General features: G+C 39.3%; 1 protein-coding gene across 2 annotated transcripts in view; it reads left to right on the top strand.

Annotated features, from left to right (window-relative positions):
• The first annotated feature begins 18494 nt into the window (after positions 1-18494).
• The window catches only part of LOC130186569 (zinc finger SWIM domain-containing protein 6), a 44138-nt gene continuing 40287 nt past the window's right edge, over positions 18495-22345 (top strand). For both annotated transcript variants that reach the window (XR_008830307.1, XM_056403769.1), the window contains exon 1: positions 18495-19299. Coding sequence is in view for 1 of the 2 variants with exons in the window: in XM_056403769.1 (XP_056259744.1) it covers positions 18873-19299 (427 nt within the window). In the remaining variant the exon portion in view is untranslated. The remainder of the gene's footprint in view (positions 19300-22345) is intronic.

Genomic DNA, 22345 nt, shown 5'->3' with positions numbered 1-22345 from the left:
TTAACTTCAGTAGGATTCTCAATGCAGGACTTTTACTTGTAATGGAGTATTTCTACTTTGTTTTACTTAAGTTAAGGTTTTGAGTACTTCTTCCACCACTTAGTATGGTATTTCTTGGCCTGTTACTGACACAGAAAACAGTCTGACCTGTCTGCAGTTCAACCCCGGGATGTCACTTTGGCTCCATCATGTGGCAATGAAGAGTCCCACAGGTAAAACTGCAGATGTGTAAATCTTTTTGTTTTGTTGTTGTTGTTTTGTAGAAGTTGAACTACATGTGTAAAAATGTTCTCAGGTAAAAGAACAGAGGGAATCAGTGACAATGTCTCTTATGGGACGTGTTACATTTTAAGAGGGGAGGGGTAAAACATGTTATATGGTGATAATAATAAAAATAAGATATGATAAAACTATTGAATTAAAGAGCATCTTTAGGCTGCCAGGTGTATCAGTTCATAGGTGAGGACAGCACCGAAATCAACCCATTAATTCCAGTAATACTCTTTGCAGACTGATAATTTACAAATACACTTAGTTGTCAGTTTATTAGGAACATCTGAATAAAACTGATGTAGTTTAAAACAACAGCCCTGCAGTAAATCCTCCTTCATGAAGGTTTTGATGTTCAGTATTTATTAATCTATTTATTTATTCAACTGTATGATCAGTTTTGAGGATGTAGTGTGTGTAGTTGTATTGCATTATACTTAGGTATTTCTGTTGTTTGCCCTACTTTCACTGATATAAATGGTGAAATAATAGAAACACCTTGAGGCCATGATGAATATTGTTTCATAAAGGTGTTAGACTTTCTGCAGATGCACCGCCTGAAGATGGCGCTGTCGTATCACGCGTGAGGGATGGACTGCAGCTTCGGCCTTGTGGTTACTGTTTTGTGTGAGTAATGTCCCCGAGAGGAAACTCTTTTTCACAGTCAGGGCAAAAACATGACATGCACCTACTGACTGAGCAGTTACATCAGCTATTTCCAAGAAACTGCAGCGTGGAGGAAGATGAATAATATCAGCATGTTCTCATATTTCAGTCCACAGGGGGAAATCTGTTGAAAGAGAAAAGCACTCTTATGAACTTTGGCCTCAAATTTAATGCAAATCTCCCACAGAAATATTGACATTTTACCGTCCAGTTTGCTAGTTTCTCACATTTCTTTTAGTTTGTTCCATTAAAATCAAAGTACAGCTGAAGACAAAATGTAAAAGAATATTTCCTATTTCCTTTTTCATCAACACTGCATCTTTGTATTCTTTGTGCCAGTAAAGAAAACTTCATGGAAAAGAAAAACTTTACGTCACGCAGCCCAGGTGTGCCGAGCTGTGAAAGTAGACCCAACTAAATATGAACCCAACAGCCGCGCTACAACACACACTGTATAAGCCACTGTATCCACAGGCACAGTGCAGCATTGCTTGTCAAGCGTGTGTCTTCCATGCTAATGGAAAGAACAGAGGGGTGCTGGGAAGTTCATTATGTTACCAGAGAGCTATAAGCGTTGCATAGTGTAACATACAGTAACCTAAACTCTTAGCATGTCTATAGTCACAGTGACAGTGACACAACAAAAGGACATAATATTAAAAATCAGTGGGAAGATACTAAATCCTAATGTTGTGAATATTCTCCTTAAATGTATCTGTATGTAGTTTCAACATTGGTTAAAAAATAATTCAATATATTCTAGTGCTATTGGCCTGGTGTGTTGACCCACCCACACACACATACATATGTACACTCGTGGAAAATATATAAAAAATTGATGCAACACATTTGAATGAAAAATAAATATGTGGAGAAAAAAATTACATAAAAAAATATACCATGAATATAAAATATTGATATCAGTCCATAAATACAGAATGTAAATTAGAAAATACGGAAGACAAAAATAAAAAAATAAAAAAATAAAATAAAAAAAGGAAAACCATAAATAATAGTATATGAGTAAATTTGAGAACCAGAAATAAAGGAATATTATTCTAGGTTAAAAAAAATAAGTGTTTAGTTTAGTTATCCAACTAGTTTAGTTAACCAGCCAAGTCCAATGAATGAATGAATGAATGAATAAATAAATAAATAAATAAATAAGTTTAATACTAATAATCATGATGATAATCTAATAAAGTGTTTTTTCCACGTTTTTAATATTAATATTACCTTAATATAACCCTTCAATATAAATCAGATATGTAATTCTTCTTTAATTCTACATGAACATGACGATGTTTCAACTAAACATTATACACTGTATACAATAAAAGAGTATTTTATTTTATCTATCTTACTTTATGTATAAACCTCCATACCGCACAGACTCCACATGGTCTTTTTACGTGGTATTAGATGTAAACGCTTTTCTTTTTGCTCAAAAAACATTAAAAAGTTTAAGTTTGACTTGTCTATTAAAACTACAAAATGATCCTCTATCTTATGAAAGACATTTAATATTGCACGATGGATTGCTAATACTGGAGGGGTATTATTGCAGCAATATTATTACAGTGTTCACTCATAATAAAAAGGCATTTACATTCAGATTATTGAGTGAATATTTTATATTTTTACACATGTATGAATCTTATTTGCAGCATATAGCATATACATGCACAAATCTGAATGCACATATACAAATTGAGATACTGTTTTACAGCGTTTGTAAAGAATATTGGAACAATAATAACCCTATATGACACATATAGCATACAAAGGTACAGGTGCTTTTATTGAGAAATCCTCCTTTTGTTCTCACATTTTACTGCTCAGTCCTTCGTGTTGAGAAAGCCACGTTTTCTTTTTTTTGTGAGACTTACTCTGTCAAAGAAATTATTCATAATTTTCAATCAGTGATTCGTCAGTGTTTAACAGTAATTGAATTTTGATATGGGGCAATTATTCATCATTTAAGGTTATTTGCATTAATTTGAAATATTAATGGGTTCTTCTGGATGAGAGAAGAGATGAGCATTTGGTCACAGAGGAGCTCCACCACTCCAGGCGTATATCCCAGCATCCTCTGCACAGGTCAAAGGAGGGAGTCTACAGATTCTCTTTTTTTGAAAAGAAAATGGATTCTTTGAACACGCAGAGAAGAGCTTAAGTAAATCCTTTAATGTGTCGTGAACGTGTTTCCTCAAAATTATAATTGCAAATGGTGATTTTCATGAAATCCAATGCCCTCATTTAATCTTGTCTATATTCCGTCCAATGACGAACATACACATCGTCACAGTGAAAGGAACATTTGCCTATCTAATTCAGTTTCTTTCTATTTTTCCAGATATAGATTTAGCATTTCTCTTTCTGTTTCCGTCTCTCTTGGCTGAGAGGTGCTGCTCTGCAAACTACAAAGACTGAAATATCTTAGCAACTGGATTGCCATGAAATTTGGTGCAAACATTCATGGTTCCCAGAGGATTAATGCTGGTGATTTAGGTGATCCCATGTCTTTTCCTCTAGCGCCACTTGCAGGTCAATGTTTTCACTTATTGTGTGAAACAACTCAACAGCTATGAGAAGCATTGGTACAAAATTTTATAAAAAGCAATCATGGTCGCAAGAGGATGAATCTGACTATGGTGATCCCCTGACTTCTTCTCTAGTGCCACCATTAGTGGTTTTAAGTAAAATATCTCAACAACTATTGGATGAATTGCCCTTAAATTTTGTACAGACAGTCACATTCCCTGCATGATGGATTGTAATAGCTTTGCTGATCCTCTGGTTTTTCTTTTAGTGGCAATATCAGGACAAAATTTTGAATTTAAAATTTCCAGTCTATGATCGCAACAGACCGTTTGAAGTAGTTTCCCTTCTGGTCCAGGATAGGGTGCTATCAGAGTGACCTATAACTGCTTTATTGACCTATCAGTATACTAATCTAATAAATAAAAATGGAGGACACTAGCAACTAAAGCATTTTTGATGCGATCATGACACTCAAGCATCTGAGAAGCCGTGTGTGGAAGTATATTGGGTTTTACTCTGTAGATGGTAGATGGTAATTTTGTGAAAAGCAGCTGCTTAACTTTACAACCACAACAAATCCAAGGACTTAATTGCTGAGTCGCCAGAAGCGAGTGGAGCAATGTCATTTGTACAATCTCCTGTAACGGCCTGATGCTGTACTGGTTGCTTCAAGCATTAACATTGGTTTGAATTTGTTGAAGCTTGACCTTTTGAAAAATGGCAGCCCTTACACTGATGAGACATGAAATATGATCCGAGTAGTCGAGATGCAGTAACAGATTGACGCATTTAAAGGCTTATCAGGTGCAAAAATGCTGCACAGACTCAACGACCAAATTTAAAAACTATCACAGTGGCAGAGTTTTTATCTTTTCTCACCGCAATCTTGACATACTGTAGAAATACATTGTTTATATAAATTACCAGGACTGTGCACAAACTCTGTCTTACCAGATAATATCTCAAAATCTACCAGATGGTTCGGCACAAAATCATGATGAACTTCTTTAACTTTGCATCTAGCACTTTCTCCAACCAATAATTGATGATCAAATATCTGCAAAACTACCATTAGTCTCAGCTGTACTTTACTTGCTAACCATTAGCCTGTTAGCTTTGCTATCGTGAGCGTAGCATGCTGCCGTTAGCATTTAGCTCAAAGCAACACAAAGCCTGTGCCACATCCTTGCCTTGCTTGTTTCATTTCCCTCCAAGTATCACATGGTAATAGTCAATCCCGTGGTGTTACATTTTCCCCTCAAATTTCAAGTATAATGAGATTTTTGGGGCCGGACACGGAGCGAGAAGTAGAGGTTACCGTATGAGGCTGTGAGGGTGTGAGATAAGAACAGATTAATAACAGAGTGAAGGCGGTTTCAGTCTGGAATAGCTGATTTTCTGATTCAGCGCTTCAGAGTGTCACATGTCACCGTTGCGATTGTTTTGACACCATGTTAAGAAATTCAGGAGGAGGACGGCCAGCTCATGAAACTTGCAGATCCTTGATTGAATTTAAAATATTTTCATAAAGGCCATGTGGCTGAGATGGGGGTGGTTTCGCTCTCTCTCTCTCTCTCTTTCTCTTGTAGGATTTCAGAAAGGAGGGGGTCGACGCCTTCACCCATCAATGCAGGTGCTCTCTTACATCAAGCAGACAGAGAGATATTGGATTTTTTTTTTTGTCTTACACATCTCTCTGTCTGGTCACGCTTGACTTGACAGGTTTCTGTTCAGGTGTGTGAATGTGCTTCATTTACCGTACAGGGCTGTAGCTAAACTACTGAGGTCATGGGTACAACTTTCCCCCCAAACATCATCCTACACCGCCACCACAGAAAAATCTAGTTTTCATTTTTGTATAATTTATGAAATATTCATGCCTTCGTTATTAAACCCAGGAATAAAAGGTTGATTGGGAAACAGTAAATCTCAATCTTAATCTGTCAAATTAAACTATATTGAATTTATACTGGAATCAGGCAAATACCCAATTATGTGTAATTTTTTAAAAATCTACTTTGACATATGCTTTCTAAAAGACTGCACATTTCCATATTTACACATCTGCTAGTCATAGAGCAACATTATAATTTATTTGTAGTGAATAAAAGCAGCACTGACTGTCGGTGGAAATTGGGAAATGAACAGATTCATCTCCAGTGTTAATGTCTCCATTTGGTCCTGTAATAGTTTCTTCAGCCACTAGAGGGATTTGTCAGTACAATGTAAACATGATGTTTTTGGGCTTTTGCTGAAAAGACTGATGCTGCTGGTTGTCTGCGGAGAAACGTCTCTGATTATCAGATCTTCTCTGTGGGAAAGAGCCGCCTGCTGCAGAATGAATCAAAACATAGAAGATGCAGGCCGTAAAACCAAAACAAGGAGCTGAAAGATGCTAAAAATGATCTGTAGAACTGATGGGAATGTCATTAGTTTTGCAGTTATTTCAGTTCAGGGATTACCAAAGTTATTATAAATCATCATGATAATATGAATGTTAACTAAATTTTACATGAATCCATCTGATAGTTGTTGAGATATTTCACTCACAACCACAAATATCAATGTCATGGTGGCGCTAGAGGAAAAGTCAGGAGATCATCACAGTCTGTACAAAATTTCATATTAATCCATCCGATAGTTGTTGAGATGTTTCAGTCTGGACCAAAGTAGAGCAGCTTTAAATTATAGCCCATACAAACATAAAACCTCTCCCAAGATGCTCCCAAACTCCTAAACTCCCATAACAAACACTGACCTCAGTGTCCTCTGTAGCTTCATCCCCGAAACTGCATTTCTTGTGAGACTCTAACATCAAGTATTCAGTACGTGACTTTGTGAAGTCAGAGTGATTAATTTTCACGTCCTAAATCTGCCATCCGCTCACGAAATCCACCTCGAGAAATCCCTCTGACGGCGCTGACTGAAAGATGTTGGCTAACGTGCAGATCAGGGGCCGGAGCAGATACTTTCCCCCCTCCTTTAACTTCTCCGTTTTTAATGTATCACCTTGAAATCCACAGGGCATCCTCCCTGGAGTCCCTTTGTCTATGAATGCTAATGGGATCTCTCTATGTTAATAATAAATAGCTGCTGATAAAATAATAAATTTCTAATGTCCCTCTCAGACCTTTTCTCTCTCACTCTCTCCTCCATCTCAGATTAGTTTATCAGGGCTTTGCCGCCCCAAACACTTTGGTCTTAATTATTTAAAATGCCTGAAAAATTCATACCCTTCTTTTTTTGGGTGCAAAAGCCATCGTTCAGCCTGTGAAAATTTGGAAAAAAAGGAGGCGGAGGGAGATGAAATATTCAGCAGCGCACAGGCCCTTCAATTACTCCTCAGATGCATGAATGTTAAAAAACACATGCATTGTGAAATGAGCATTTTAAGGCAGAATAATTCCTACAGCAATATAATATGGTATTGTCAATTATTCAGGGCTAAATCTCCCCACACATTTATGTTTAATCACATTCAGGGAATTTAGATACAATCACATGGCTGCCATTTGTTTTTTTCTCACCTTGGAGCAATGCAATTAAGTGCAAAAAAAAAAAAAAGAGAAGGAAGATATCCTACATTTGCAAATATTAAAAAAACAATAAGTTGTGTCCATCTGGGAGCAGAGCCCAGTGCTCCCAGGTTTCCAGTGCCTTTACTGGTCATATAGCCCGTGTTGTCTCCGCCCCTGCTGGTTTCCCTCCCATCAAAATCTAACACACAACACAACATGAGAAAAAAAGATGTGTCTATTCTCATCTGTAATTTAAGCATTCCTCTGTGTTATATCCTATCCCTGGTATCGCTCCACACTACACAAATGCTTTTGTTTGCTGGCTGTCATTGTGCTGTATTATTTAGAGGGAGAACAAACAGAAAGCCCTCGCCGTCTTCTTCTCCTCTTCCTAATTCATTTGAACACTGGCTCCTCAGGCCTGTCAGTGTATCCACCACAGGGATCAATTTCACCAACTGCAAACCCACTGGATCAGATCAGACGGGGCATTTAAAAACGCCCACGCTGTCTTTGGCTGTGGTGGGTGTAAGAAGGGTCTCTGAGGACCGGGGTGAAATCTTCAGGGGTCCTTTCTTCACACTGAGGCGAGACGATTTAAAAAAAAAAAAAAAAAAAAACGTATCAGAAAAACTCTTTTTGAAACTTTCTGATTAACTTTTCAGAGAAGAGGTTGCGGTTTAATAACAGTTTAAAACTCTTTCGTGTAATTGAAAAGAACATAAATGATGATGAGAGTTAAATGATGGGCTCAGAGACGTATTTGAGTCTCAAATTAATTTAAATTGCTCTGTGACATGCCCACAGGTTCTGGGTCAGTTTTTTTTCCTCCTCCCTCCATCTCCATCTTCTCATATGCCCCTGTTTCACCCAGATGTGTGTGTGTGTGTGAGGCTGTGTTCAGCTTCCACCCAAACCACCTCCTGGTGAAAACAAAATGGTGCCTTAAACATAATACTTTTCCTACAACATATACTGGGTCTTGCACTGTCCACCTTTTTAATTTTGTGTCATTTTATCCCTGATCATTGGTCGTAAGTGAAAGAAAGTTAAGTGCCCATTATGCAGAAAAATGTCCCCTGTGCTGTTGTATGTTAGATTATTACTCATGCATTAATGTGTTATGAGCACAGAACTGATTTGTAAAACAGGTTTTGTTACTCATTACTGTAACCAGTAGGTACCCAGTATTTACAGTTATCTATTTCTCATTTCCTCTGCATAGAACACACCTAATGAATCACTACATTGAAATTACTGTAAATATCTGCCTGTATTATTAAATGTTTGATGGACAGTCTTATATTTAATAGAATATATGTATAATTTCCCAGTGAACCAGTGTGTCAGTTTGGTCAGCATTAAAAATATGAAAAACAAGTAGATGGATAATATGAGATACAAGCTGGGTAATATATTAAAAACAACAAGTTGAATACGAGTAAAACTAAGTCAAGTAGCATCTTTTATCAGTGTTACATTAATAGTATTTGAAAGCCAACAGATTATTAAAACATTTATTTACTGGCTTCATGGGATAAATAATTAAGCTCATTTTAAAAATCATGTCTGGTGCACAGTTTGCATTAATATCATATTAATAGAGTTATATTAGCATTATATCATGAATTATTAAAGATTACAGCTAAATTCAATGTCTGCTCGAACTTGCATTGATTAACTATGAGGAAAATCACACAAACTATGTATGTTCAGATTTTGAATTTGAGTGTTGATACTTTTATGTTAATATAAAAATAATAAGAAATGTATATACTATAATATTAGAATATGGTGTGCATGCATTATTTATAAATGTATTTCAGTGTGATATTTGCATATTTGCACTTAAACACTTTTCACCTATAGCGCCATCACCAGGTCAAATTTTAATACTTTGAATTCTGAACAAATAATTGCAACTTTTATGTTGTGGTTCATAAGTCACTTCAGCAAATGCCCCAAAACAACAAGCAGTGTTTGTATTCAAGTGACAAAGACCTCCATCCACCTGTTTTTACAAACACTTGAAATTTGTGCATTGAAAAGCCAGGAGTACGGTGGCCCTGAGAGCCCAACACACTGCACCTTAAGAAAACACATGCAAATAGACCGAACACAAAACAATTCAGAAAACATCTTCATCAATTCGACAACACATGTGCTGCAGATACTCACAACACAACCAAATATACAGTGTGCTGCAGTGTGTTGAGCTCTCAGGGCCACCGTACAGGAATGAAAACGCAAATGCAAAAAGTCAGATTATTGCAAAAAAAGTTGATGATTGGATAAACCCACACAGAAATGTAATATATGACCATATATGTCCCTGTATCAAGACTGATGTTGCCATATATGTAATTACATGTTGCTGCCATATACGTTAATATTTAATTAACAACATACATATAAAAGTTCACTAAGAAGTAAGCCCTAAAAGCAGGATCTCATTGGCCGTCTCGATGATAGTGTGAAGATGCCAGTAGAGGCAAGCTGGCCCAGTACCCGGTTGCAGTTGCCACAGCAACCAAGGTCATAAAGATATGATAAAGCTTGCCTCGGGTCAGTCGAGGGGAGTGAACAGTCAGTATACTGGAGCCCTTCAGGGTCTTCCCATGAGAACAGGTGTTGCATGAAATACAGCAACATAACTGCGGTGAATGTGATTCATTGTTTAGGGTTTTGTGTCCAAGGAAATCGTGACACGTGTGGAGAGGTGCCGCGGTTTTCTGGAGACTGTCCTGAAGTTTAAATACGCCCTGAATGGATGTTAACTGACAGAACTGGGTGGCACTACACAGTGTTAAACATCTGGGTAAAACATCTGGGTCTCCTGAAAGTTCATCCATTACGAGTTAACTGTCAGCTGGCAAGATTAACATCACAGTATCACGACGACTCCTCCAACCTGAACAACCATATAGGTCATTTGTTTCAACCCTCTGATACTACGCATGCAACTGCACCGAGAGCAGCATACCGATCGTCTGCAGGAGAGCTGTTATCAGCAGCAGCAGAGTCGAGCTCAGTTGAGTGTTACAAGTTTGTACGAATTTAAGGTTGTAATGCTATAATTTATGTTGCTGGCAGTCAGTTTGGTAACATATAAAAGCCAAATAAGCGGGAATGGTGGAAGCTTTTTTCTGTGTTGGACTTGAGGCTATTTCCTGGAGGCAGTACGTACCAGTGTGAACTTGACTTGTATCAAACTCTCAAAATAACCATACAAAAACATTTGGTCATGAACTTAAGATATTTAGTTAAACTCAAAATTTCCCTCATGCCTTGGAATTTTGAGTTTTCTTCAACCTTTTAGTTTTTTACAGTGTATTTTCCCCAAGATATTAGGGAAGGGAGGACAGAGATTTATGACTGGAGGTGAATAAACAAGAGCGAGAGAGCGAAAGAGAGAGAGAGAGCGAGAGAGAGAGAGAGAGAGAGAGAGAGAGAGAGAGAGAGAGATCAGCATAACAGAAGGTGGACGGAGACACAGACACAGACAGATGAAAAAATATAAGAAAATATGTTTTAAACATTGAGTGTCTGCAGCACCGATGATGACTTGTGGGTACCGTGACAAAAAATGTGTTATACTATAGGTGCATGTACACACACATGCACACACACACACACACACACACACACACACACACACACACACAGACACACACACCTCTTATAATCCCTACGGGGCCCGGGGCCTTGCTCTTAGGCCCTTCAATTGGGTGACAACAAACCTGCCTCTCTGATTTATGTAAATGCAGATGGAGATTTTATTATGCCTCCTCTTCACACACACACACACACACACACACACACACACACACACACACAGCTAAAGGAAGGACAAAGAGGGTCAAACACTGTAAGAAATGTGTCAACGTTGCACCAGAAATGATGATTAGATTGTAGTGTGTGTGTGTGTGTGTGTGTGTGTGTGTGTGTGTGTGTGTGTGTGTGTGCGTGTGTGTGTGTGAAGCTTACATACACTATATGTGTGTGTGTTGGTGCTAGTGTTAATTCTAGGACAGCTTGATATCTAACTGGTGTAATTAACATGTTTTAGGATACAATAAATTATACAACATTTTAGGCAGCAAATAATTCATGCTCAGGTCAGTGTGTCGACTGCATGTGTTGATTATTTAATATTGTGTAATATCTGTGTTTGTATTCCTGTTTTTTCTGCAGCGGTGGACGAAGTATTCAGGTCGTTTACTTTAGGAAAAGAAAACGACCTTTAGAGGAGTCAGGCCGTCTCAGGGGTCATGAGATGATTGACGGGAGAAGGAAGAAGAAAAAACAAAGTTCTGATAAAGAAATGTTGTAATTTTTTCTCAATTTCTTTGTTTTTTTGTGAAATATTGGATCATTTTATCTCTTTGGACGTGTGAAATGTGAGAAGTCTAGAGGTGAAACTGCTGGTCAGGAAGTCTGGAGGTTGAGGCTACATAATATTCTGTCTCTTCTGCTGCAAAGTCACGAATGCTGTAGCCACATCAGGTAAATTACTACTCCAGAAAAATCAAAACAACCTCATTACAGTTTATAACCAAGCGGCAACCTCCGAGGCTGAAAAAAAAAAAGCCAACACTGAAGAACCAAAACCTGCAGTTCCTCTAATGACCACTAGAGCCTGGCTCCAACAGTGAGTCAACTCCCATAGACTCACATGTTAAAATGTTAAAATGATGTTTTGACAGCAGCCATGTGCGAAATCAGACCATGAAGCTTGAAATGCAACACAGCCGACCAAAATGTCTGACCTGCTGGAAACCCCCAACTGATCGTCCGAGAGCCAGATCATTGATCAGTCAGGCAACTGATCATGCGTCATGACTTCAAACTGCACATTAACTGCACAGAAATTCAGGGCGATTCTAACAGTCATCTGTATCACGCTTAAGATCACAAAGCAAAAAGTAAGTAAGTAAGTCAGAGTAAAAAGTGCGTAAGTTCAGCGCTTGAGTACATGTGCTCAGATGTTTTCCACCTCTTGTTTTTCTGTGTGCACGTGTTTGTGAGCACTTGTTCATGGTCTTTCTTTGTTGTGTTTGCACAACCAGACATCGGCACGACTCGCTGTGACAGTAAGATTTCATGCATGCCCGGCGGCACTGCTTATCTTGGCAGCGAAAATCTGGAATCAACATGCAACACGACCAAAGAGGAGAATAAAATTTACAACCGAGCCTGTCAGTGTTGTTTTTTTTTTTTTTTTGGGGGGGGGGGGGGGGGGGGGGGGGGCAGAAACATGAGAAACCCAAATGAGATCATACGAGTGTTTTCTTTCTTTCATCTGAATATTCATAACCCCCCCCCCGAAATCATCATTTGTGTCAGAGAAGGGAAGGAGCACGGCGGGGGGAAGGTGGTAAAGGTGCAAAAACCTGCCTGGTTTTCAGTGGTAGGGAACCTCTTTTGTGAATGATACTTCCTGTCAGCTTTCAAAGAGGAAGAGGAACAAAGGGAGAAAGTGAGGAATAAAGGAAAAAGTAGAATTAAAAAGAAGCGCTAACAGGAAGCACAGGGAATTGCTTGTCCACACACTTCTGAGATAAAAACACATCATTCAACTGCCAGCTCCTCAACACACTTTTTTCTTTCTTTCCTTCTTTCTTCTTCTTTTTCTTTTTCTTTCTTTCTTTCTTTCTTTCTTTCTTACTCTCTTTCTTTCTTTCTCCTCCTTTTTTATGCACTTTACCATCCATTTGCTCCATCCTTTCTTCATTTTTCACTTCAATCCCCCCCTCCCTCCCATCCTCTCTGGAGTGCTCTTTATCCCCCAGTCCTCAGTATCCTCCCACACCATCCCTCCCTCTCTCATCTCATCCCCACATCCCCACCCCTCAGCGTTTAGTGATTAATGCGAGTTTTAATTGTCATGCTCACTTTTATGCTCATTAAAGTGTATTATGCAGCAGTTAGGGTATTAAAGTTCAGTGACAAATTTCATGCATACTGATGAGAATGCAAATGAGTCCAGTGTGAAAGGATAGTATGGTTTGTGTTGTGCATGTGCATGTGTGCGTCTGATTATCCCCAGGAGTGAGCCTCGAGTGTCATTATCAGCCGCACTAGCCATCTTAGCAGAGCGAAGAGAGTCCATCCATAGAAATCATGTTAATGGGAGTCCTAAAGCGTTCTCTATGCCCGAATAACTGAATTGCATATAACATATGATGCACTTTGTTGCAAGAAATGCTGTTTGGGCTTTATTCAGAACAACAAACACAAAAAAAAATTTTACAAAATCCATAATGCAAAAGTTGAAATTGAAGGTTTAGCTCGGATGCTGTAAGATTTATAGTCATGTATTGTGGACAAAAGACAGAAAAAGTATGTTAATTAGCTTTAAATATTCAGAGATAAGCTGAGTATGCACTTACCATACATTTATTTCTGTCTGAGCTCAGTGTGTGCATGAAGATTTCACCAGAAGCTAAAAAAAAAACAATTTTCCACCATCTTAGCAAAGGGTGTTAGCATGCTAACATTTTCTAATTAGCATTAAACAAAAACTACAGCTGAAGTAGATGGGAAAGTAATTTATTTTGCACAGATATGGTCATAAAAATATTTCAAGTACAATGCAAAGAACAATGTGAAAGAGCTTTAAATGTATTGTTGTATATATGTCAAATGTAAATGAATCGTTTTTAAAGGATTTTCTTTCTTTAGCTCTGCATGTTTTTCGTTTCACTTCAGTTTCAACAGTTTTTACACATTCAAAAACATGGATGGAAAACAACAATAACAAAAGAAGATCCAATTTATGCAAGACTTCAGCTGAAAGGCCTACAGGTGATCTGTCGACCTGCTGCAAAACTGATGTGTTTCCAAAACTGCAGCTTGTATATGAACATCAGAGTTTCTACATTGTATTTTCATAATGCTCAACATTATGAATAATGTTAATTACCAGTCAAAGAGAAAAGAACTAGTCCTTTCTTCCTTCAGACTATGTTCACACTGCTACATTTTAGTTTTAAAATGCAGAGTGTTCAAGACTTTTGAAAACACTGCTGGAGCTGTTGTAGTTTGAAAACACTGGGGTTGCGTTGCAGCATTTTACGGCAAAAATTTAGATTTTTGGAAAAGATAGGCATAGACCCCCGTGGTCGCTCCCTGATTGGGTCTTATCAGCCTCGACTACCAGTGGTGAAAGCAACATGGATAACAAAATGTGACCTTATAATCTTCGCTAGCAGCTGTTGTGGCGTAAAATGCAGCATTTTAACGCTACAACTGTCGTTGCTGTTTGTCGGCTCGCACATGCCCAGTGTAAGTGAATGGTCTTATGTATGTGTTTTCAGGTGTGATAGTATGGACGGAGATCAGTTCTGATACGCAGCTAAAATGGTCGTCTGGATGGAGATCGTTTGGATTCTGAAACAGCAAAAACGTATCAGTGTGGACGTAGCCTCAGTGTCAAAGCATTGCACTCTAAACATTATACATACGTGTTTTCAAAATAGTTTTACTATTGCAGATATTTGGTTAATACAAATTTTGACTTGAGGATGGAGCTCTATGAAAAATCAGAGGATCACCAGATTTCATCCTGAAGGAGACATGGATGTTTATAATAAATTTGGTGACAATCCATTCAAAAGTTGTGACATTTCACTTGAAACCACATCATAGCAGCAGTTGATGAAAGCTTAAGGGGATCTCTAGAGTCATGGGGGTTCATCTTCTGGGATTTTTGTGATGGTGGACCAACTGGCAGACTCACAGAGCCAGCCTAGAGACAGCATCATGGTATATTAAATGAGTTCTGATGAAATGTACTGTATGTACTCTCAGTGGAAAAGAAGATAAGAACCTTATTACCATAATAAGCATTTTAAATTTAAATTCAATACAGTGAAAGTGAAACCAAAATGCCTAAGAAAATGAACACAGGCTCCGTTGTTAGAAGGTGGCTCTATCTTATTCGAGACAGTGTGTCGAGTGTTAGTCGATGTCTTCCTCTCTCGGCCCACCTACTGTTACCACCATACTGAGTGAATAGGCTCAGTCATTACTTTGCTTCTGCTGCGCTGTCTGCAGGGTAAAATGAGACAATAGTAAAGATTTTCAACCGGGGGCTTAAATCATTTACACAGCATGGAGCGAGTGTGTTGAAATGAGGCTGCTGATAACACTGGCCTGCAGGAGCAGCAGGTGGTACTGTAACTGGAAAATAATGGGAAGAAAAAGAGACAGATAAGCTCATTACATTGACAAACAGCGTGTTTATGCATGAATAAGACTGTTTAAAATCAGGTCTGAAATGTTCCCCCGGTGCTGATCAAAAGGAAACATCAGACCACATTCTTGAGCTCTGTATGGGAAAAAATGATTGTACTCTAGTTTGTATTCTAGCTGTAATAACCTCTCTCCACGTCCTGCAAATTAAAAGGCAAACGTAATACGTTGTTTGTAAGTGACATTTTGTCTAGCCTTCCAAATTTATTTGGTAATAATAATACAGAATTTTACATATGGCAGAGGTTTGGTCAAGGCACCTTTCCAAAAAGTTGAGAAACTTAAATAAATAAAAGAAAAAGACGAGTCTTTACTCAACATTAAGACTGGCCAGTTGTGTCAGTTTAAGACTTTAAATGCTGAAAATTTGCATTTCTTAACCACTTATTATCCTTATTTGCATAGTGTTTTTTTTACAGTGCACAAAATCAATTTTGTTAGGCTTGGGGAAAAATAATAACTTGGTTAAGAACATAACACTGCTTCCTTCTTTCCCTTCTGACGGACAAGAGTCATAATTCCCACGGCCTCTTTGAACGTCAACATATGTTGTTTTTTGGGGGATTTTCTGAAAGGAGTGATGCTGCAGTTTCTCATGAGAGGAGAGGCTCCAAACCTCTGAGGCATGGCAAGAAATTCTGAGACTCCTGAGAACAACTCCACAGAAGCTTTGACACAATAAATATGTAGGCAAGTCTCAGGTCCCCGTCCAGCTCAGGGGGCTCCTGAATCATTCAGGGTCTCCTTAATTATGCCCCTGATCAGACCAAACACGCCACAGCCCTCTGCATTTTACTTTTAGCTATTAATTTTCCCTCAGGTTATGAAACACAAGTGAGACCAGATTAGCTCCTCTTCTCTTAAATCTCCATTAATCAATATTTCTAATATTAACACTAATTCAACCAGCTTCATGTAATGTGGAAGAACCCACAGAGAATCACCACCCAACTCCCAGACCTTTTACTGAAGTAAAAGTAATAATATGAGCATCAAAATATCTTCAGAGTACCTAAAGTTTAAGTACTCATTATGAGGAATGGCCTATTCCAAAACAATATATATTATATTTTTGTATTATAACTTATGATACAGTTAAGTGTAAGAATTGCTTTAATGTTGTAGCTGGTAAAGGTGGGGCTAATTGTAACTGTTAGTATCTTAATGAATATTCTTGTGACATCCTTTATATGTTGATCATATTTTGTATTAATGATTTAAATCATCTGCAAAGTAACTAAAGCTGTCAAATAAATGTAGTGGAGTAAAAGTATGAAGTGGCATAGAAATGAACATGAATGTAGTATTTCCACCAGTGACTGGTTGGCAGCATATAAAGACTTTTCTGTGTCACTGTGACAATATTGCCCTTCAAACGTTAGTACAAACTGTTCTCGCAGCAGTCCAAGCAGAGAAAAACTGTGCAAAAACATTTTCATACTGACTCCATTGTTTCCACTGCACCCATCTATTTGGGGACTGGTTTAGACCTGGGAGTCCAGGTGAACACCATTAACCAGCTGATAACACAGAAATCCAGCAGTTGAGCCTCCGGGGGCAACTGGGCAAAAACACAACGTCCCCATTGTCCATAGTGAACTGTGTTAGTGAACAGCTGGCCTCGGGTGAGTGATGTTGAGGGTCACAGAAACAATCAGAAGTTTTTTTTCAGAAGTTATGGCTTGAATTGTCTGATACCACACATCTCTGTACGATAAATACGATGGTTAGCTTAGCGTAGCATAAAGACTGGATATTGGCAAATGGCTCCATCTACAGATAACAAAATCCACCTACTGGTGTCTCTAAAGCAAATTAACACGTCATAATGTGCTCTTTTCCTTTCTATGCAAAAACCAAACTGTAGAAATGACCTTTGTCAGGGGTCATTATGTATTGGACTGTTTCTTGGCTCTGAGCAGCTGGAGCCAGTGGAGATGGAAGTTACAACACAATCGCCATACTTCTTCCACTAATGTGTTTTACATCACCAGTAATGATCTTTAGAAGAAGTAAAAGCCAATATATTCATCTAAAAATACTCCATTATAAGAAAAATTCCTAATTTGAAAGTTTTACATAGTAAAAGTGAGAAAAACTGCAAAAGTATTATGTACTGAAAAAACATTCGATAATTTTACCTCTTTGGGTCTCAAGCAGCTTTTTAAATGAAACTATGAGGAAAGTTTAGAGGGGAAATGTTTCTTTTTTATTTAACAATGTGTGGAGAAAGTAACTAAAGCTGTCAGACAAATGAAAAGGTGTAAAAAGTAAAATATTTGCCTCTTTAATGAGTGGACATATAAAGTAGCATAAAAACTGATCAAATCAAGCACCTCCATGTCCTTATACGATCCTCCTCTGCATGGCTGGATTAATCTCCCAGAGGAGCCCAGGGTCAAAAATTTGATGTGACCACCACTGTACATGTCAGTTTATTAAATCCCCAGGTACCCAGAAACTAACCAGTACGCTAAACATGAAATGAAAAGTTGATTAATTGATTAGTTGGTTGACAAAATAATAATAATAGTAGTAATAGTTTGAAGCAAAAATATATTTAAAAAATGACTGAAATCAGCTTCTTAAATGTGAATATTTGCTAGTAAACTGAATATGTGTTCACTTGGACTTCAGGGAATAATGAGGTCATTTTCCACCATGGTCAGTTTATACACTGAACAATCAGTTAATTATTAATGAAAATAACTGTCAGATGTATTGATAATGAAAAATAAGTCATGGTTGCAGCCTTACAGTAACTCTATGAAGTAATAATTCAACCTTAGACAAGCTTTTTGTGTGTTAATTACTTGACACAAAAATATAGCAACAAAAACAAATTTGGGGCAAATTTCCATGACATTTGGGATTAATAACTGCCCTGGGCAGTTGCCTGATTTGCCCAGTTGGAAACCTTTGTATACTGCATTATTTTTCTCATGTTTAAGTACATAAGTAGACCCCCTCTTTGATGTATGGGCGACATTTTCAATCTTTCCACTGTAGCTTTCCTGTAAATCTACTCATTCTCATATACATAGTGGTTCTCTGTCATTCTCGACAATGTGCTGTGTTATCTTTAAACGCCCCACATTCCAGCGGACCATAAACGTCACACGGGGCGGTGCTGCGTTCACTTCCCCCTCCCCCAAAACCACGAGGCTCCGGTGTTGACAGGCCAATCACCGCCCACAGGCAGCCAGCGTTCAGCCCGGCTTCACCACTTCACCACCAGACAAAGGCCCGTCTCTCCGCCTGTAATATCTGTTAACACCCACTGGTAAGAAAGTAAAAACCACCGCCTGGAAACAGAGTCGTTAGTTAAGAGACCACCCGTTTTTAAAAGCTTTTTATTCGGGTCTCAAGTGGCTCACAAAGGACGGACGGCCGTACGGGAATTCCGCCCTCGCGGAGCTAACCGGACAGACCCCGCCTTCTCTTAATTTGTCAACAAAGGGGTTTGACAAGCTCGGAGAAGCCCTGCCTCCATGTTCCCATAAAAGGATGATTTGGTCATACACGGCCAACAATCAAGCCGTGAGTAACCGTTTTCCCTTCCCTATCCCGTTCATATGGTGCGTTGACTTCCTCCGTCGCCGTTAAAGCGGAGCTATCATGGCGGAGCGCGTACAGCAGCCCCCAGCCAAGCGGCTCTGCTGTAGACCGGGCTACAGTGCAACATGTAGGCAAGGCCAGCGGGCCGTGTGGGCGCCGTGCGGCGGCTCGGCAGCCACCCAGGGCGAGTCGAGCAAAACCCAGAGCCCGGAGTCTCTCCTGGACATCGCGGCGAGGAAAGTCGCGGAGAAGTGGCCGTTTCAAAGGGTAGAGGAGCGTTTCGAGCGGATCCCGGAGCCCGTTCAGAGACGGATCGTGTACTGGTCTTTCCCGAGGAGCGAACGGGAGATCTGTATGTACTCGTCGTTCAACACAGGCGGGGAGGAGATCGGGAGTAGCGCGGAGAGCGGCGACGACACGCGGCTACCATTCCGACGGGGCATCGGTCTGCTGGAGAGCGGCTGCGTGGACAACGTACTGCAAGTCGGTGAGTGATGTGATGGGACCGGGCATACCGAGTACAAATACCAGCGGTTAATCACCCAGAAAGCAACAACACGGCCTGTATTAAATATATTTTTGTAGAATAACGTAGGAAGATAATGTGACAGGCTTTTGACAACAAAGGGTGAAGCGGTCAGGCGACAGACACACAGAGAGGCTACAATGGGGCTTTAAATCTGTTGGGTGCATGAATGGGAATGTGTGACTGGGGCATTTAAATCCTGTTTTGCTCGGGGGCAGTTTGAATGTGAAATGCAACGCAACTACAAAGCCCCAAAATCCACTAATTGCGGCGAAAATCAAGCTGTGGCTTAACAAAAACTGGATTCCCCACATCTCAACCCCACCGGACTCCGCTGAGAAACGTTAACAGAATAAAGATAAATACCCATATCTACTTTCTACTGCTGGTTTAGAGGCAATAATGTAAAATATAGTTATGTCAATGTAACACAAAAGCCCAAAGGATTTTTCTCAGTTGGTGTGGGGTCAGGTCAGACTGCTATAGCATCAGAAATCACCTAAAACGACTTGATTGATTGAGTTTAATTAGCTTAAAATAACCATTTAGAGACATTAAAGCTCTGTTTTAAACTTAATCTCACAAGTTCTTGCTAGATTTGTTCACATTTAACACATTCAGGAGCTTTAAAATCTGTTTGAAATGATTACATAGAACTATTGAGTAATAAGGGAAGTGCTCAGTGCTGGGTTGGGTCTCAACTGACACACATTACATCTGAATGAGTTGTTCAGCGTGGCACAGTTGAGATGCTGATGAGTAATAATTGTGTGTGAGATCAGCAGATGCAATGTGCTTTACTGTTGTGCAAAGAGAAGCTATAAAATGTGATCCACCTGGGGGGGGGGTATATTGTTGTATATTTAGATCTAGTGGAGTGACGGTGTGTTTTTAGTGCAGCAAAACCAATACAGAAGTGAATGTGCTTTTTCTGAGGGCAAAAATGAGAACAGACCAGCAGACTTACCATATCTGCTTGTTTATAACCCACTGTGAGTGAAACAGGAACAGACACCTGTGCGCTAAGTTGACAGTCGCTTGTGCATGACAACTTTTCCCCACAAGCAACGTGGATCAGTGACTCTGCAACATTTGAATTTATGTCATTTAGTTGCTTTTCCTTCCTATTTTTACGTGCTAGAAAGAGCGCAGCCCTCTTTGAGATTTTAATCACCCAGCACACATATCAAATACCCAGCATTCCTATTGTGAGCTCGGCACTTTGTTCCTATTTTCATGTTCATTTGTGTCTTTCAAGCTTCCTGTTGCTTCCAAAAGGAAGGCAAACAAAAGCAGCTTTTCACTCCCTTGTTAAGTAGAGGAGATTTGGAAGGAGGAAGCGTATTGAGCCACAATGATTCTTTTAAATGGGCCACGATTCACACCAGTCTACAGCCAATTGGTTCAGGGGTTTTTTGTGCGTGTATCAATAATTGGGGGGGGGGGGGGGGGGGGTGCGAAGACGAAGAAGAGAGAGAAGCAGACGTGGTGCTGAATTGGAGAGATAGCTCACTTTAATGAAGACAGTCATCGGGTTTACAGCCTTTATCATTGCACGGTCAGCTGGGAGACTTTGATTGTGTTGCATTCTGTCACCTGTGAGTTCAGCAGCCTCGGGACACCTTCCCGGAGAGGACTGTAATCCCATTACTCTGCATGGTTAATTTGAATTGTAATGCAATCTGAACACTTGAGTTTCTGCATGAGCCGTCCCCCTTTTCCACCCCTCTCACTTTTAAATGCAGGAGGTTCATGTGGGCTTTGTGTACTCACTGAAGGGCTCGCAGGGAATACACACACACACACACACACACACACCACACACACTAAACCTCTGTCCTGCCAAAGCGAGAGGCCTACATATTCCCACATATTTGGAAATGTTTCTATAGGGAAGAAACTGAATCTGGGTTGTTATTCCACACAGTGAGGGGGGGTGTTGGCTCTTGATATGCATGCTCACAAAGAGGAATAACAGTGGTGCGCACACACACACACACCACACACACACACACACACACACACACACACACAGGGAGGGTTTCTTGGCTGATTGCACCCCAGCCTGGAATTTGCTGGAAAAATAAGAGCCAAGAAGTGATAAATAAAAGATGTAATCTCCCCACGTGTGGGCTGTACCAGAGTAGGGAGGTTTTCTCACAGCAGACCTGGAGGAAATGAATTGGCACACATTTGCTGTGTGGACCCTCCACAACAAACCCTCACTGTTAATCAGTGCACAGATAAAGGAAGCCATTTTTTTTTCTTACAAGAGAAAATACTGCAGCTTCTTGAGTTTAGACTTGAGGGCTTTTTTATTCCCCAGGTTGAAGCCAATATTGTAGGTTGTGGTGATGTTATTGAGCTGCGAGCCGGACCAAGCTTTTCCACTGGCACCAAAGAAATAACTAAAGTGTGCTGCTGCTGCTGCTCCAAATATACTCTCGGCTGCAGGCGATTTAATGCCAAACAATAACAAAAGTGTCTAGAGCTGCAGAAATTAGTCGATTAGTCGGCTTTTAAGTCATTTTTAAACTAAAAATCTCAATAATTTGATGTTTCTAGCGTCTTAAATATAATAATTATTATAATTTGCTTCTTTTTTCATCTTACATGATAGTAGACTGAATATTTTGGTGTTTTGGACAAAAAAAGCAATTCAAAGATGAACATTTTTCACCATTTTCTGTTTTATAGTCCAAGCTTCTATCAGTAAATCATGAAAAAATCTTTATCGATAATGAAGAGTCATTAGTCACAGCCCAAACAATAGTCTAAAAGTGCTTGTTTCTGCTTGTTAATGTCATGCACCAACTCAAAAATCAAACATTAAAGAGACATAAAAAAATGCAAATGCTTTTTCTTTTTTGCAGTTTTAACGACCGCTGCAGAGGTTTAAAGAGTATTTATTCCTTCATAAGTGGTCATTAATTGTTGCTATGGTTGCCATCAGAGGTTTAATTGGCTTTAAAATTCAACAGAGCTTCTAATTGAAAGTAGGAAAGTC

Source organism: Seriola aureovittata, chromosome 18 (assembly GCF_021018895.1).
Source record: "Seriola aureovittata isolate HTS-2021-v1 ecotype China chromosome 18, ASM2101889v1, whole genome shotgun sequence".
Taxonomy (NCBI): Eukaryota; Metazoa; Chordata; class Actinopteri; order Carangiformes; family Carangidae; genus Seriola; species Seriola aureovittata.
The sequence above is the reverse complement of the archived record's forward strand: the minus strand, read 5'-3'. Positions and strand labels throughout refer to the sequence as shown.